The sequence below is a fragment of the Pundamilia nyererei genome, unplaced genomic scaffold, assembly GCF_000239375.1.
Source record: "Pundamilia nyererei isolate P.nyererei 1_Seehausen unplaced genomic scaffold, PunNye1.0 scaffold00006, whole genome shotgun sequence".
Classification (NCBI taxonomy): Eukaryota; Metazoa; Chordata; class Actinopteri; order Cichliformes; family Cichlidae; genus Pundamilia; species Pundamilia nyererei.
Genome location: NW_005187407.1, coordinates 2167309 through 2185412, shown reverse-complemented (window position 1 = coordinate 2185412; position 18104 = coordinate 2167309). Strand labels below are relative to the sequence as shown.

The window sequence follows — 18104 nt, the reverse complement described above, 5'->3', positions numbered from 1 at the left end:
GTGACAGTGAGTCAGCACTGCTCTTCACCCTAAAAGAAGAAAAAAGAAATCACCCAGTAGCTTCATGCATTATCTAATCACCTCGATTGAAATGACCAGTTCAGAAATATGAGGTCGCCACAGATTAGATTGTACTTAGTTCAACACAGCCAATAAATTATTAAGCTTGGCCAAACCCAAGCCGTGACCACCAAGGTTATCTTCATTTCTTATTTTAATACATTAGCTTCTGCTTTGTTAAAGAAGTCGAATCCAAGTGATGGCTCTATATTCCAAACCACTTAATGCTTACATCTCTTTCTCCCTGCATCTCCTTGTCTCTCTGTTACTAACCTACTCTACTCTCATATTGATATATTCATTCATCATTTATGTGTCTGATCATTAAGGGACTCCAAAAGTGTTTGTGTGGCTGTGTGTGTGTGTGGGCATTAGTACCCTCTGGGATTGGTCGCTCTCATCCTGGATTTATGGCTTTATTCGTGGGGCTTGGTATAGTACCACTTACCATTTAAGAGTTCATCACAACGATGATATTGTGGCCACTGGGATGTGTCTTCAAATAACTGGAGTGCTTAAATGGGTGGATACGAGCAATGGGGTCTGATTTTTTTTTTTTGTGCGCATAAGAAAGGACCAGAACGATTTAGAAGCTTCTGCAGATGTGGAGGTTTATCCTTGTGTGACTGAGGGTAATTTGGGTTTTAATGAACATATATGGATTTGTATATTCAGACAGACGGTATATGGAGATGACTCCAATTTGGTGGATACACAAAATGGGTGTGTGTGTGTGTGTGTGTGAATTGGTTTGATATTTCTGTAATGGCCTGAAATGGTTGACACATTGCTTTCATTATCTGCTTGGACAACATGCATTACACACGCACACATTACCTCATACACATACACGTTTGCTGTACATATACTGATGCGTAATTTCTCTGTCTCTGTCTCTCTCATCCACTCATACTCAGGCGAGCTTGGTGGGAGATCATTGTCTGAGCCCCCCTGATCGACTGTCTCCCTGGGATCACATTTCAGACCATTAACACCATTAAAAACCCACTAAAGCCACTAAAACCTCAAAGAACCAGCAAGCATTTAACCATTAAGACCGACAGAAAAAACCCCAACTGCCTCATTGGTCAAAGCAGACATTTAATGTGTGTTAGCGGTCTTTACGTTTTTATGATTTATAAATGTTATATTAATATGTATAATTGTTTTGCAGAGTTTGCGTTTGCTTCTTGTTCTGTGTTTAAGCAATTACTCTTACTGGCAGGATCTGATTATTTATGTGGCATTTAACAGTAGAAATGTGAGGAAAGAGAGCATTTCCTCATATTTAAGGTCACAAACTGCAGCAGTTTTATGAATATATCGGTCATTTAAGTCATATATCAAGCAAAAATGTTAAATCTAGATTCTCAGATCTTTTTTTGCTGCCTTTTCGTTTAGAAAATATTTTTTAAATCAAACTTTGAGGAAAAAAATCAATTTGTCTTTGACTAAATTTAATAGTGAGTCCAAGATAATCACGAACTCCATCAGCAATAAAAATAATGACCTGTCTTACTGGTATATTATTTAAATTAAAAATTTAATCATGCCTCTGAACAAAAAAAAAATCACAAAATAAAGAAACATTTTATTTATTTATTTTTAAATGAAAGCTCCTGTTATGTTTTGATTGTGCTTTCACAATTTGAACATTGCCATTCTTCCAGTTTAACCATCATCCATGACACGCGTGGCAGTGACTCTTTATTTTGTTACCCAGCAGCCCAACTACCTATGTGATGGAGGAGGACGAGCCGTCCTTTCTGGAGGCTATAGACTACAGCGCAGAAAGTGACAATGAGGACGCGGAGCCCGAAAACGAGCACGGCAACAACGTCCACGAGAATCCCGACCACCTCGATCAACTGTCCGACTTGTACTAATCGCAGGGATCAGCGCTGCGGGGTTAATCTCATCTGTACCTGGCAGTTTGAGCTTACAAACAGCCGGTGCCTGGGCTTTTAGATGATCTAAATTTAAAGATTTCACAGGTGACATAGCAACACTTCTCACTTTGACTGCTGGATAAATAGCATAGATTTAAACCTGACCCTGCTGTAAATACAAATCCAAATGGTACATAAGCACCACACAGGTGTGCGTCGACCTGATAGATTTACTCTTGTCTATGCGGCTGACGTGCTGCTCCTAACGGTACTCCACCTGCCTTTCACTTCAGATAGACTGATATAAGCCACAGTAATACAAAAAATAAAGCTTCTAATGAATGTTTTCACCTTTCACTACCAGAATTTAATCATCATGAACTGTAAGCCTTGACCTCAGACACCATATAGCCTCTGAGATTCACATATAGCTGCACAGGGCTGCAACCAGCAGGCACTTTTGACATTTAACTTGAACCCCGGTCCACTCGCTGCTCCTTTTTTATCACTTCCAAACTCACGCTGAAGCTTTCTGCCAAGGTTGTAGTTGTATAATAGAGCCAGTGGCTTCTGTAGGCTTTGAAAGCCCTCTCATCTGTGACGCTGTGTTTGATAGAAACACTTCTGCAGGTGATTTAGGGAAACTGGATCTCCTCCACTGGCCAGCACCGAGATCCAATCTGCCTGCCTTCTTATTTCCTCTTTCTAGCTTTCTTTATTGTTGCCCTGCACTTTAACTTTGTATTCATTTAGTTTGTTCAGGCCTTCTTTGCTTGTCTCTTTCTTTTCTTTGAGAAGCCAAGGTATCACTGTTGAAATGGGATGCACAGATGATCAAACAGCTGTCATATCTGAACATCATTTGAACAAGAACCAGCTCAGATGTAACCAGACTTGAGCCGTGACCTTACTTCCTTCCCTCTTCGGCAACGCGACACGTGGGCCGATCACCCATGTGCTCTCTGCCTTGCTTTATCCAAAACCGAAGCTATTCATATCACACACAAGCAGAATGTTCACGTCTTTATAAAGACAAACCTTGTACAGTATTTAAAACGTGGATGTAAACACTGCAAACTAACATCAGTGACACATTTAGGTGGAATGTATAGCATCCACATGTCGGTGTTTTCATTGTTTTTTATGAACCGTGTTAGTATAACAAAGTAGTGATGAACAAGAAAGCATGTGCTGCACAGAGAGCAGAAAACCCTTGCGCACTTTGGACAAACACAAATCACACAGAACAAAGACAAAGTGAATGCGAGTAGTGTGGAAACCTCATCTTTAGTCACCTCGTTTGTTTGAGCCCAGCCCAAAGCTCGACGGTAACACTTCTCTTTTGTCTATACTGGAATGTTTTTCCCGTCGTTGTTCTTTCCTCTTGTGTGTATATTTTGTGGAGTTGTGTAGGACAGACCCATGTGTAAAAACAGATGGTGCCGAGTATCAAATTGTTTTTTTTCCTGCTCATAGAGATGTGTTTCTGTCGTACAGGTTGATTTGTTTGTTTGTTTTTTGCTAGCTGTTTTTAAATTATTAAGTATTTTTTGTGTGATGCTTCCTGTACGTACATTTTTCTGTGTGGGTGCAGACTGTGTGTGCACATTTGCAGGAGTTTAAGTTATTCCATTATTCTGCTCAGCTAATGCTCTTAAAGTGTGTTTCTGCTTTCAATTTGATTATCCACTCTAACTCGGCTTCACTCCCCCAATAATTTTTTCGCTCCTCTCTTTCCTTCTAAACCCATTTCACTCCTCTGTTTTCTGTCCTTTGCTTCCTTTTAAGTTTTGTTTGGGACATCTTAGAAACACAGCATTATTGTCGTGCGTGTGCATGTGTGTGTGTGTGAGGGATATCCACATGTAATTTCAGTATAATATGCGATATGTGTCTGTCATGTTTCTGTCTCTTGCAGCTTATGTGCAATGCTGGGCTGCGTTTGTTGGGATAGTTATTCATTTTAAGTTGATTGTACTGCAGAAAATAAAAGCTAAGACTGAATACATGGGAAATAAAATGTGAATATGGTAAACTGCTGCATTTTATTTATTTCATATTTAGTTTTTTGTTCCTGAACTGTACACTTTTCACTGTGATACTGACGTGTGTTTTGTGAAACTTGAGTGAGCATGAAATTCACATAAAATCTGTCCTCATGGAAACATTTCTCTTTGAATTTAATAAAACAACTGTAATTGATCCTAAAGATATGAGAAGCAAAACACATTAAAAGAGCTTCTTTTCTTTCTGTTTTTTTTTTTTTTTTTTTTTAAGGAAAAAACTTTTTCAGGCTGTGTTGACTTTCAAGCTTGTAAACTCTGGTTTTCGTTTCAATAAATCACTGCACCCGTTTCCTGTTTTGCTAGCAAAATATAAAGAAATGAGGGGTGTCAAGTCATTTGCACGGTCCTGTATCTGACAAATGATGTGGCTTGCAGTGTGGTTAACTGTCCCAGCAGATATTCCAAGAAGTCGAAGTTGCATTATTTACTTTTTTTTTTTTTTAATTGACTGTGCAGGGCATCCACAGATGCTATAGATCAGCGCTGCTAACTGAGATTACTAGGCATAGTTATAGATCAGCACCCAGCCTCATGTAAATATGTTCATTTCAGGCTTCAAAAGAGGCCAAGACTTCAGAATGTCAGTCCATTAAACTGTGGTTAAGATCCTAGTTAAGCTTTTATATACAGCGGTTTTTCACTTGATGTCTTTGACAGACACTCTTCTAAATCTCAGCATTAGAGTGATTGTATATAAACAGCCCATCCAGCTTTGGCGCCATGCACACAAATCATTTCAGTCAGCCGATGGGGGGGGGGGGGTTAGCTTGTTAATAATGGATTACTGGAGAGATTCATGTTGCTTCAAATCTATTGTAAAACCAGAATCCTGTATGGTTGCTTTAGTTTAACCTGTTGACATTAATAATACTTCCTAATATGTTGGGGCCACAATTGTAGAGTAAACATCACCCTCGATATCTAAACAAATTACGGGTATTATTCTCTATCAAATACAGGGCAAAGTTTTAAAACGCTTGTCTAACTGAGTAACTTCATTTGGTCTGGACAAATCGAGGCACATTTGTTGCATTTTTTTCAAATTTGGTGAAAATTTTCACGATGATGCACTGCAAAAACCCATCAACTTGGACTCTCCTGATGTCACCGGCGGTCAGAAAGGGAGTACACGGTGACTGTCACTGAAGCTATAACTGCGTGGTTCAACTTTGTGTTTAGAGGGACAAAAAAAAAAGAAGAGCTTGGAAAAAAGTGAACAAAATCGCAGCATTTCATGGTAAGTTCTGGTGATATGTTTCAACTGCTGATTCAACTCTGATACAGAAGAGATTATGCTACCATGGTGTCAGCCACTGGTTTGTGAACACCTGTTTTGAAGCCTCAGGTTGAGTTTTGAAGCCAGATGTGATGATCGAGGGATGGATCTTACTGTGAAACTTAATAAATCAGGAGCGGAGTTGGGACGCATTGGCTTAATCCTTTATACTGGCTGTGATTGTACTCTGGTCCCATTGGGAGTCATTGTGGGCTTACTTTGGAGATAGCCTTAAGTAGCTGCTAGAGGAAGTGCAGTCCTTGGCACTTTAGCGTTGACTCCGCTTTTCATTCCTTTTCATTTGAAATGTAAAAGAAAAGAGAGAGTTAGGAAATGATTGATGATTGAATGAGTACAGAGAGATTCTTCTCTAATATAAGAGAGTACAAGCCAAAACTAAAATCACACAGAGCAAATAGTCCAGCAGTGTGTTGTGTCCACGGCGACATGCATCTTAAAACAAAGGCTCTAGATACCATTGTAGCAGTATGGCAGGCATACACTTGATCATTCATCAGTAGGATTTCAGTGTAAATTGCCTGTTACATGTCCAACGCTGGCTCCGAAGAAACAGCTCTATGGGGTTCCCAGTGATGTCTGTTTTGCTCCCGTCCCTGCTCTGCTGGGTCTCTGATGCCTGCTGCGGCTGCTCTGCTGTGGCTCGCCTGCTGTGCTGACGCCCAATCCTGGCCTGGTCTCACTTTTATTTATTTATTTTTAGGTCAGATGTGCCTCATTGCCTTAATTGGGAGACGTGGGTAGGAAGTATCACTAGCAACAATTTTCAAAATAAAAGCATATAAGCCAAATACAAACATGCAAAGTATAAAACCAAGTTTAGTTATAGCTACACCATAAAAAAAAAGCTGGTTAAAATCTTTAAAGTACTTTACCACCCCATTACAGTAGTACCCCAGCAGAAGCTGCTGCCTGACTACTGGGTAGAGGCAGACACACCAACACCCCAGCCTGCATTTACCCTGTTCCCTGCATGCTCACGACTTTGCTATGTGTGCAGAAAATAATTTTAAAGTTCAGCCAATGTTAATATGAGGCCTTTGTAGTCTGACTTGGACAAATTAACTAGGTCGTCTTAGGAATGAAATTCCCTGCTTGTGTTTCTGCCTCTTCACTGCTAGGCACAGAAATACAGGCCGAATCTTGAGTACAAAAAACATAAACTTTGGAAGATATCCACTTTAGTTTTTCTAACTCATGGAAATGAGCTTGTGCTGAAGGCTAGAATCCTTTTGTTCCACAGTAATTTCTTTAAAAAGAGCTTTATTCACAAACGAGGACAGGAAGAACAATGACACGGATCTGCACTTTTAGTACTCCTGTTATCCTCAAAAAAGCAAGTTTTGTTTAATTATATGTGCTATAAGTTCATCCTTTATGCAGTCATTTATTTGTCAGAAGACTATTTTTCTTTATTCTTAGCGCCGTCATCTGTGCATTGCTCACCTCTCTGTAACGCACTGAGAAGTTTTCACATCCACAAATCCAAACAGATCAGAAAAAGGTCAGCGACTTGCTAATTCTTTAAACATCCCCTACAGGCATGCTGGAAGATATACAGCACAAAATGCTTGGTAGTGGAAAACGAACCCTGTACGTGTGTCATGTTTTCCCCTAATTATAATAATAATATCATATTTATATCTGGAAAGGAAAGAAGCAGAGGACCTTGTTCCTCTTTAGGCAGATTTACTTATGAGGATAATAAAAAAAAGATAATGTTTCTGTTCCCACACGAATTCGCCAGTCACAGTTTGGAAAGAGGAGGTTTTGAAAATCTGATGATGTAATCCTTTCTGCTCACTCAGCCTCCTGAAGCATGGCAGCCCTCAAGTCACTGCTGAGGACTAGAAAATGATCGGCAGACCCCTACAGTGGTATGTGTTTGTATAGTTTCCATCAAAGCTTCAATAAAAATAAAAAAAGTTTTGCAAATGAACCTGTGAAACATACAGTGGGGCAAAAAAGTATTTAGTCAGCCACCGATTGTGCAAGTTCCCCCACTTAAAATGATGACAGAGGTCAGTAATTTGCACCAGAGGTACACTTCAACTGTGAGAGACAGAATGTGAAAAAAAAATCCATGAATCCACATGGTAGGATTTGTAAAGAATTTATTTGTAAATTAGGGTGGAAAATAAGTATTTGGTCACCTCAAACAAGGAAAATCTCTGGCTCTCACAGACCTGTAACGTCTTCTGTAAGAAGCTTTTCTGTCCCCCACTCGTTACCTGTATGAATGGCACCTGTTTGAACTCATCATCTGTATAAAAGACACCTGTCCACAGCCTCAAACAGTCAGACTCCAAACTCCGCCATGGCCAAGACCAAAGAGCTTTTGAAGGACACCAGGAAAAGTATTGTAGACCTGCACCAGACTGGGAAGAGTGAATCTACAATAGGCAAGCAGCTTGGTGTGAAAAAATCAACTGTGGGAGCAATCATCAGAAAATGGAAGACATACAGGACCACTGATAATCTCCCTCGATCTGGGGCTCCACGCAAGATCTCATCCCGTGGGGTCAAAATGATCATGAGAACGGTGAGCAAAGATCCCAGAACCACACGGGGGGACCTGGTGAATGACCTGCAGAGAGCTGGGACCAAAGTAACAAAGGTCACCATCAGTAACACACTACAACGGCAGGGAATCAAATCCCGCAGTGCCAGACGTGTTCCGCTGCTGAAGCCAGTGCATGTCCAGGCCCGTCTGAAGTTTGCCAGAGAGCACATGGATGATACAGCAGAGGATTGGGAGAATGTCATGTGGTCAGATGAAACCAAAGTAGAACTTTTTGGTATAAACTCAACTCGTCGTGTTTGGAGGAAGAAGAATACTGAGTTGCATCCCAAGAACACCATACCTACTGTGAAGCATGGGGGTGGAAACATCATGCTATGGGGCTGTTTTTCTGCCAAGGGGACAGGACGACTGATCCGTGTTAAGGACAGAATGGGGCCATGTATCGTGAGATTTTGAGCCAAAACCTCCTTCCATCAGTGAGAACTTTGAAGATGAAACGAGGCTGGGTCTTCCAACATGACAATGATCCAAAACACACCGCCCGGGCAACAAAGGAGTGGCTCCGTAAGAAGCATTTGAAAGTCCTGGAGTGGCCTAGCCAGTCTCCAGACCTCAACCCCATAGAAAATCTGTGGCGGGAGTTGAAAGTCCGTGTTGCTCGGCGACAGCCCCAAAACATCACTGCTCTCGAGAAGATCTGCATGGAGGAATGGGCCAAAATACCAGCTACTGTGTGTGCAAACCTGGTAAAGACCTATAGTAAACGTTTGACCTCTGTTATTGCCAACAAAGGTTATGTTACAAAGTATTGAGTTGTATTTTTGTTATTGACCAAATACTTATTTTCCACCCTGATTTACGAATAAATTCTTTACAAATCCTACCATGTGGATTCATGGATTTTTTTTTCACATTCTGTCTCTCACAGTTGAAGTGTACCTCTGGTGCAAATTACTGACCTCTGTCATCATTTTAGGTGGGGGAACTTGCACAATCGGTGGCTGACTAAATACTTTTTTGCTCCACTGTAGATGACAGAGGTCAGGTCACAAGATCACCATCAGGTCAAGTTAGCAAATCTCCGTCTGGGTTTGGTTCGGTGTGATTTATTTCTGTGCTAATAGAGCATAAGTAGATAATGAATCACTTCTTGTGAGATTTTTTTTAATCTCTTGCTTCTGAGGAGATGAACACAGGGAGAATGTGGGGGGGCAACAAAAGCCAGTGCATGTGTTCTGAAAATCAGTAGTGTATGATACTGAATGTAAATTGGTATAACTGGACAGAAAGATGCAGGAGGGAGCAAAGTCAGAGCAAAGGGAGGGAGAGAGTGAAAAGCAGAAAGGAGGATGAGAGGAATTTGGAGAGTTGGAGGGGAATGTTAATCTGAGGAAGGCAGCATGGAGAGAAAAGCTCTTTTCCTCTCTAAGCCCCACGCCCTCACTTCCTGTCCCTGCTGTCAATCAGAGCAACTGAAGTGCATCAGACAAAAGACCCCCCTATTCCCTCCATCCAACAGCAGAAAGCATCAGCACCATCCAACCAATTAATTAACTGCCCCGACCAACGGGCGCAAAGGTGTGTGTGTGTGAGCCTTACAGGGTGGAGGGTTTTGAACTGTTTCTGTAGGTTTCTCATGTACATCACAGACCCCTAATTAGTAATCTCTCTCCCCCTCTGTCTCTCTCCTCGTCTCATGCATTCATGCAGGCACCGTGCCCAACCTCCATCCTCACACTGACGAGCTTATTTCTGTAGTCTAAGTGTGGCTCTGTGAGCCTCTAATAGTGGAGCCAATTAGTGCCAGAGTCCGACTTGGCAGCATCTCTGACTCACTGGTGGTCCCACTGAGGGACAGAATGGCTCCCCTGAAAAGGTACAAGTCCACAAAGGACGTCCTGACAAAGACGTGTGTGTATAGGCTGCATGTCACAGGAGGATAACTCTGCGTGCATGTGTTTGTGTGTGCGTTTGATCTCGTTGTGATTCAGTTTTAGAATTTCGCAGCAAAGAGTTAAACTGTATAAGCTGTTACAGGCATGATAGGAAGAAGTGCTTTTGAAGATGCTTGAATGGTTAAAAATGGTCCCACTCAGCAACGAAGGTATCACATTCAGGCACGCGTTCAGTGTTTTTAGCCTGACACCAACCCATCTGTACAGTAATTTAAAAAAAGAGAAGTTTAACAGATTAACAGACTGGTTCATGAACAGATGTACTCCATACTCGATAACACCACTGACACAAGTTTGGACTGAATGCTTACATACTAATTTGTACATTACTTGCTCAACCCTATCATTGATAGAAACTGGGCTGTGGTCACTAACTCAGCAATGATCAGGGGTGTTTTATTTTTTTAAGATGAGGTCATGTTTCTAAAGTCTCCTAAAGAAACACAAAACCTCCTGTAGCTAAGTAAAGCATGATTAATTACATAGGATTTTCATCTGCTTCATTCTTTTGCTTTTGTAAGCACCTGTGGGGTTCTAATCTATGCCTATTGAGATTTCTGATGTTGGTGTTTTATAAGTGATTGTTCTTGAAAAAGCAGGGAAACAGATGGACTCGAAACGACCCCAAACAGATTGCATACTTTACCCCGCATTGGGTGAAAGGACACCAAAATATAAAACGTATACCTCAAGAAGACTGGACGGATTGTGTCTCTCACTGGGGGGAACCGCTCGTGATGGTGTTCTTGAATTGAGCCCAGTGTGCAGCTTTTTGTTAGCAGTCAACCAACATAACAGTACAAACATAGCGGGTTTTGTTCGCTTTTGTGTGTCTGTGTGTGTGAGTTTGTGGCTGTTGATAGACTGACAGAAGACAGCTTGACACAGATCACAGATGCAAACACGTTACATTAAAATCAAATGGCCTGCAAACATTTTCACAGACCCTTGTGTGGATATGCCTTCTCTTTTGCATATCAATAGTGCTAGATAGTAGACACACACACACTCACACACGTACACACTCACACAGACATAATTGGTTACGTAGGGAGCAGTGCCAACTTGCACCTCTCGTTGCCGTGGTAACCAGAGAGACTGAGTTTTCTAGAAGCACTTACTCACATCCCGTCTGTTATTCACTTGTTTGTTCATTCATTCCTCTTTTTAGTCTCCTTTATGCCGCGCTCTCTTGCCCTTTCTCTCTCTCTCTCTCCGGGTGCTTTTCAGCCCGTTTCCATTCCCACTTCTCCTCCAATAAGATGCCCTCTTGGCATGCATATGCAAATGAGGCAGACTTGAAACCAATTAAAAGAATTGAATAACGAACAGCGTCGTGTCCTCAGAGGTTGGACACGGAGATAGTGGCTCGGTTAGACCCGCATGACACGACGTGTAAGCGCCAATGTCTGTGTAATTTGCTTTTGATAGAGGAGCAAAGGACCTGGAAATTAGTCTGTTTCTTTTCACATGCTGGTAGATCAAGTCAGAAGGAGCCTGGTGTGTTTGTGGGGGAAAAAGAAGAAAGAATGTAGTGAATGTTTTCATCTTTATAGGTGGACACTTTACTTAAAACCTCAAAACACCCCTACTGCCCCATCTTATTTAACTTCTCATCCTTTGGCTCATCTGCTCTCCCATCGCCGCCCCCGCAAAAGCTCTCAGGGGTGTATCAAGTTATCATTGGCCGACAAAGCAGGAAGCAGGAAGTATATACTGCCTCATAGGCAGAACTCTGGAGATATTAGGTGGACAAATATATGCACACTCAAGGATACTATACACACACACACACACACACACACACACACAAAACAGCAAATAAAGCCTGCTGTGTTATGGCTAAATGTTGTCTCTGCAAAGAGGAAAAATATGTTGTAGCTCCAGTGTTGCATATCAATTATGTACAAACTTGGAGGAAAAGAAAAAGGGGATGGGCTTTAATAAAATTCAATGCTTGTGTGAGGTTTACAACTGGGTAATTAGAGTTACATGAAAACAAACAAACAAACAAACAAACAAACAAAACACAACACCAGCTTTCATACACCCTTCAATAAACTAGAAAGCTGTATTTCTAAAGAGCAGCACACACACTGCAGGCCATCCTTCTAGTATTTCTGTGCCAACCTGCACATGCAGTATTTTAACCCAGAGGGATTTTTTTTTTGTCTGGCATTAAACAACCAAATGCATCCGATTTTTACTAAATTGATTCCAGAGCTGGCAAATCGTAGTGTGGAAACAGAAATGTAACAATACAATATTAGAAATCATGGGGAAAGAAGAAAATGTAGATATTTGGATGCAGCTCAACAGCAGAAAGAAAAGATGCTGAGAAAGAGCAAAGACAGGAAGGGACAGCCCTACACTCTTGTGTCAGCTTTCTGTCACAGAGCAAGAGAGAGTGTGTGCAAAAGGAAAGAAAGACATAGTGACAGCAGACTCTTAGAGTCCTGTGTCAGCGTCCAGTCAGAGGCGACTCGGGGAAGTCGATGGATGGACGCCAGCAAGGTCAACAGCCATAACCTTGAGCTTGGCACAAGGAACAACACTGCATACACTGTGCATATGCACACTTAAAACACACACAAAAAGCATGTTAAGTTCATGGCACGCCCGGTTGGAGACAGCTCAGTGTGCATGGTGGGAAGAGTGAATGGTGATGATAGCTCCAGAGAGAAAAACATACAGACAGACCGGCACAAAGTCTCTCAGGAGTGTCTTTAATGTGTAAGTTAGTATAGCAGCCTCCCTGCATATCTTTATACCGGTAACCAAAGGTCGCTGTGCTGCTGGTAAATATAATAATACAAGGAGACATAACAGAAAGCAATTAAGAAAACATATGACTCACAAAGCACACTGCAAATATTGAAAACACAACAATAAAGCAAATCACTGCAGATTTAAATACTGAGCAGACAAAACAATGAAGTCCTGACTTAGACAAGGTTCAGTAAAAAAAGCTAAGACTTAGCTGAGGGATTATGCTGTGCTCTCATTAACACACTGAAATGCTAAATATACATTAAAAAAACAACCACGTAGCCTTCCTTTTTAAAGTCCTTTATGTGATTTAACTGTGGATACTTTTTAAGGAGCTCGCTTGAATTTTTTTTATGTTTTCCTTCCCAGCAGCCATAAGGGGCAACACTGAGCTCATTTCACACTCAAAAATAAGCATTTTACCCAGAAAAGTGCCCGTAGAGCTTTTCTTTGGCAATGTGTAGCCTGTGCACCATCGTTAAATATTTAAAGTCAGTTATTCAGCAGAAATCAAGAATTTATTTGAATTTTTCAGAATGTTAAAACTGAGAAAAAGACTAAAACATACCATTAGCTAATTTTCCAGTAACTGACAGGTAATTAGTGTGTACGATACTAGTGCTGGTCTCGGTTTCTGCATATTCCTGCAGCTGGTTCTTGAGCAGGGAGATGATGAGAGAATCTTAAATATATATTTTAGCAGCACAAAGTCTAAATATTAACACGACTCACTGATAATGAGGTAAAAAAAAAAAATTGTTTAATTTCTGCCATTGCACAGGATAGCTGTCACTCAGAACATCTCTAAGCTATGAAAGGTTAAAAGATTTACCCCAGGATTATGTAACTTTGAGCCACTCCTTAATGTTATAAGCAGCTTTCAAACCCATCGGCGAAGAAGTTGTGTGACAGTCCTCCAAGATTAACTAGGTAATTTAAGGACTAAAGCAGATGGAGCACACTGCTGCAATTGACAGAAGAGTTGCTATCAATACAAAAAACCAGAGGTAGGATAAAGGTTGAATTCCTGACTCAATAAAAGAGCTTGAAGCGCTCTGGAATGTTAAGAGCAAAGACTCAGTGGAGCCAAAACATGCCATTAAACATAAAACAACCACAATAGGATATTGTGGCTGAATCATACTGATTTAAACCAGACTACAAGAAAAAAAAAAGTAGAAAAAGAATGAAAGGAAAAAAGAAAATCATGAATAATAATTTTCAAAATGATGTGGACAAACTATAATTAACATACTATAGTTTAACTATCAGTTCCAGCTTTATAATGGCTATCCATATTCTGTTTATATAGCTATATGTTGTTTTTTTGCTTGTTGCTGCAGTTGCTGGTTTGTTTTTAAGCCACTTAACATTGACTTATGAATTATTCAAGCTTAGCAAAAAAATAAATTTTTAAATCGTTCCGTTTTTTTAATTCTTACACTTTGTTAAATAGCAGCCTGTAAAAAACAAATCTATGGAAAATGCCAAAGATAACACAGGTTGAGAGATGAATCCCAAAGTTATTTTGTGAAAACTTGGGCTATCTGAGCACAGTGTTCAGTGTGTCCTTAAAAAAAAAAAAATCTGAGGAAAGTAGACAAACAGGGAAGAAAAGGCCTAAAACCTTGTTTTGTTGCCATATCAAATTACAAGTTAACAAGTTTTATTCAAATCATCATCTCTATGTAGGGAGGTCAGGTGGGGTGTTGAACGGTGAGTTTCTACTGTCATCTGTGAAACAAGAGGAGGCACCGTCGTGGTTAGGTGCTCCATTTCAGCCAGTGGTGTTGGAGATCATGTCACAAGTGATGGAAATATGAATGCTGAATAATATCAACAGATTTTGATCCATCATGCAAAACCATCTAGATCTAGAAGTGTCTGTTCAACAGCCTGAAAGCAAGAAAGGTTTCCGAAGAGGGTTCAGACTGCGTCGAAGAATAAAGTCAGTCATACAAAATAAAGTGACTTTCAAAACTCTGTTTTTCCATTTATGTGGATAATATGAAACAACTAGGGAGCACTCAAGACTTTTGTACTGTACTGAATGTACATAATATCGGTTTATTATAGATTTACTATGCATTATCTAATAACTAATTACAAATTTTTATAAATGTAATGAGCAAATTTATGAAACCTTCCAGAAAATGTTCATAAATTATTTAGAATCCGACTATTAAACAAGTAAACACCATCATTCGATTACTTGTAAATAACTACCGGTACTAAACCAAATCGTCTATTAACTTAACACGTGTTCGTGATACTTAATGACCACATGTACTGAATTCCCTTTCACCTTTTTCTGAATTTTGAAAGGCTTTCGTTTTTAATGGAACAGGATCTGGAAAATGTAGTTTCCCTGGACTAATGGGGCTAGCACATTGTTTTGAAAGTAGGTCACTCTTCCGTCTGCACACTGACAGGTTAAAAGAGAACAATCTTTTTTTATAGGTTGAGATTTGAAAGGAGAGGGAAGAAAGATGCTCGCACGGGGACAGGCTGAGTGAAGCATGCATCTGCTAAATCAAAGCTTCATCATTTAAAGGTATATGAATCAACAGTTTCCATAAAGTGGCAGAATCCTAGTGAAGTCTTGTGATGTAGCATGCAATGTGTTTGTTTACCCTTTTGCACCTGTGGCTTAGTCATTCTAATTACATGCATTGACTGCTCTCTTTTCCTGCTTCTCTAGAAATGAGAGTTAAGGGTTTAATTAGTACGGCATGACCCTCATCAGAGCCAGCTTACCTCAATAACGCTCATCTCAATCAAAAGGAACAATAAGCACATCCAGGTGCACACAAATGCAAATGGATGTGCCTTTCCAAAGGGGCGTACGCATGCGCGTTCGCTCACAAGCACACACAAAAAGCACGCACTGGGGCAAGAGGTTCCCTCGGGATTAGTCAATTATTAAGAGGTCTATCCTCCTATGAAAGAGTGTTATTGATTATTACTGCAGGTTTAATAATTCAGTTGTTTTAATAGCAGAGATATGGAAACAGAGGAGAAAATGATCAGCCAGGAAAAGGGGTGGAGCCAGAGGAGAAGTGGGAAGGGAGGGGGGGGGGGGGGGGGGAGAAGACGTCATGTAGAAGGAAAGGAAGAAAAATAGTGTCCGAAAGACAGCGCCTGGTTATTGAAAGACATACTTGACAAAAAACCTTTATGTTGAGATGTTGAGTTTATGAGCTCTTCTTTATCAAGCTCTGCTGATGTTCTTTTTAACACCACAAAGTATTTCATCCTGCTCTCTCCGTCTCTCTCTCCATCAAAAAGTGTGATTGTTTCTCAATTAAAAGAATCTGTGTGAATTTCTGCCCCAGCAGAAATAAATTACCAAAGACATCACTAAAGACTACATTTAAAAACAAAACTTGACTGTTTGGTGAATTTGCCATAGATGATCTATAAAATCCAGTTTATTACATATTTTGAGACAGTTTCTTTTTTGTGTTTGGTGCATTAAAAAAAAAAAATTAAAGGTGCCAGGAGTCTCTTTCATCATAAAACCTAAAAATACTTATAAGCACATACTTACAAAAGCATTGCTTAATAAACAAATCACTGATTTGGACTGTTGTAAGTTAATTTCCGCTCCGGACTCTAATCAGTTCAATAGTTGCAGCTTTGCATGCATCCACTGGTGTTGCTGTGCACACTTTGAATACAAATTTAGGTCTGCTTGATTAGCGATTCAAAAAAAAATTGAATCAAGTTGTTTAGTAATTAGAGCTATGCTTCCTAATCACACTGTCATCATGATATCATCTGCACGCAATTAGCTTCACCTACAATCAGCACCCCAGAAATTAATGTCAGCTTGGCTTACAGTTCAAGTCTGGGGAATGATGGAAATCATTGCAAACAGAGGATGTTTAAGTGTAGTTTTAACAGACCAATATGTTCTCCAATACTAATTTTGTTTATCTCTTTGTGTTACCAATGAAAAGAGGATGCTGTGTGTAGTCACTTTCTCCCTCTGTGCGTTTCCTCATGCTCCTCATTTTAGCTTTTCTCACTTTTAATTGCTGTGTTGTGAGTAAGGCTGCAAAAAGTATTGTGTGAATTGTAAAAAAAAAAAAAAAAAACCCAGTAAGACACTAGGTGAGCTACTCTCATGCGTGCGCTTTCAATTTGCGCTGTTTTGTCCGATTTGTTTTCTCGTGTTAAAAATGCATGAACTCACTGTACAGGAGAGGCTTTCCGGCTCAGAGAAGCATCGCTTCTCTAAAAAATTAAAGGCTTTTCATACTCCACTGTTTAGTGGAAATGGAGAGTTTGAGGAAGAGAAGATCGACGGCTGGCGTCGTTAACCTTCTCCGAAGACATGACCCAATTTGCCCTGAACAAAAAACAGGCTGATAAGTGTCCACATGTAACACACAGAGGCATGTAAAACCTCACATAGCCAGCCAATAAAGGTTTTAGCCTGAAAGCCTGCAGGGGAGACTGGGCTAAGCTGACCCTATACCTGCAAAAACCTGAGAAAACATTCAGTTTTAGTCAGTTGACTGTGAATGTAGTTAGCTTTTTCATTTTGCTGTGACCCTTAGAGATAAAACAGGTTTTTCATATACACACACCCTGCCAACGCTTTTCTTGGTAACATAGAGTTTCATCAGCTTTACTTTAAAAGCTATTTATTTAAGATTTAAAAGGTACATCACATGTTGGTGAAGTGCCAGTGTTAAAAAATGTGATTACATTAGCACAAGGGTAACTCTGATTTGCTAGCTTAAGTACTTTTTCCAAAGTGTTCCAAAAAAAATGCATAATTATTGTTGTTATTGCTGTTTTTAAATGTAGCATAAGAGCTGTTATTCCACATAATGACATAAAAGGAGACGGGCTCTGCCCCCCTATTATTATTATAGCATTTGAAGCTTTTTATTACATATTGTTTCTGCTTATTAGCTAAAAGGTTAGCAAGTTTCCAAACATGTGTCAAATATGTGCAATGTATCTCTGGATGTGTCTCTGATGTCCAAATAATAAAGGTTTCATTTAGTTTTAGTCTTCAGTCTCAATGTCTTAAAAGCCTTGGCAATGCACAGTTATCTTTCATATTTGTAGACAAATTAGTTGTACATTTATTTCATGATTTCATCAGTAAAACAAGAACTACTCAAAATTGCTATTAGCATTATACTTTCATGCTAAATGTTTATAGTAGTTTTTTTTAACCTATGTAATGATAAAAAGTCTAAACGAGTTAAGCACCTAAGATAAGATTTCAGTTCTGAAAGTTCTACTGTATCCATTATTTCTACTCTTGTCTCCTATTCCTCAACTTAAGTCGACTTACGTAAAATGGCTTATCTTACTCCACCCTTGCCTTCTCCTTTTCTTTTTCTTTGGATTTGGGACTTACACCTTTGTGTGTCCTGGAGGTTTTAGATGTGTTCATGATCCATCACAGCTGATTTAAAGGGCTAAATGACTCCTCAGCATTTCTTGAAGTTCTCCAGAGGCCTGGTAATGAACTAATCATTTGATTCAGGTGTGTTAACCCAGGGTGCGATCTAAAACCTGCAG

At 40.0% G+C, this 18104-nt stretch overlaps 1 protein-coding gene across 5 annotated transcripts in view; it reads left to right on the top strand.

The window, feature by feature from the left end:
* Window positions 1-3978, top strand: part of agtpbp1 (ATP/GTP binding carboxypeptidase 1) — a 27867-nt gene extending 23889 nt beyond the window's left edge. For 3 of the 5 annotated variants that reach the window (XM_005722047.1, XM_005722049.1, XM_005722050.1), the window contains one exon: window positions 1784-3978. In XM_005722047.1, coding sequence (XP_005722104.1) covers window positions 1784-1946 — 163 coding nt within the window. In that variant the 3' untranslated portion in view covers window positions 1947-3978. The remainder of the gene's footprint in view (window positions 1-1783) is intronic. The other 2 variants (XM_013914554.1, XM_005722048.1) reach the window with 1 other exon arrangement.
* Window positions 3979-18104: the final 14126 nt, after the last annotated feature.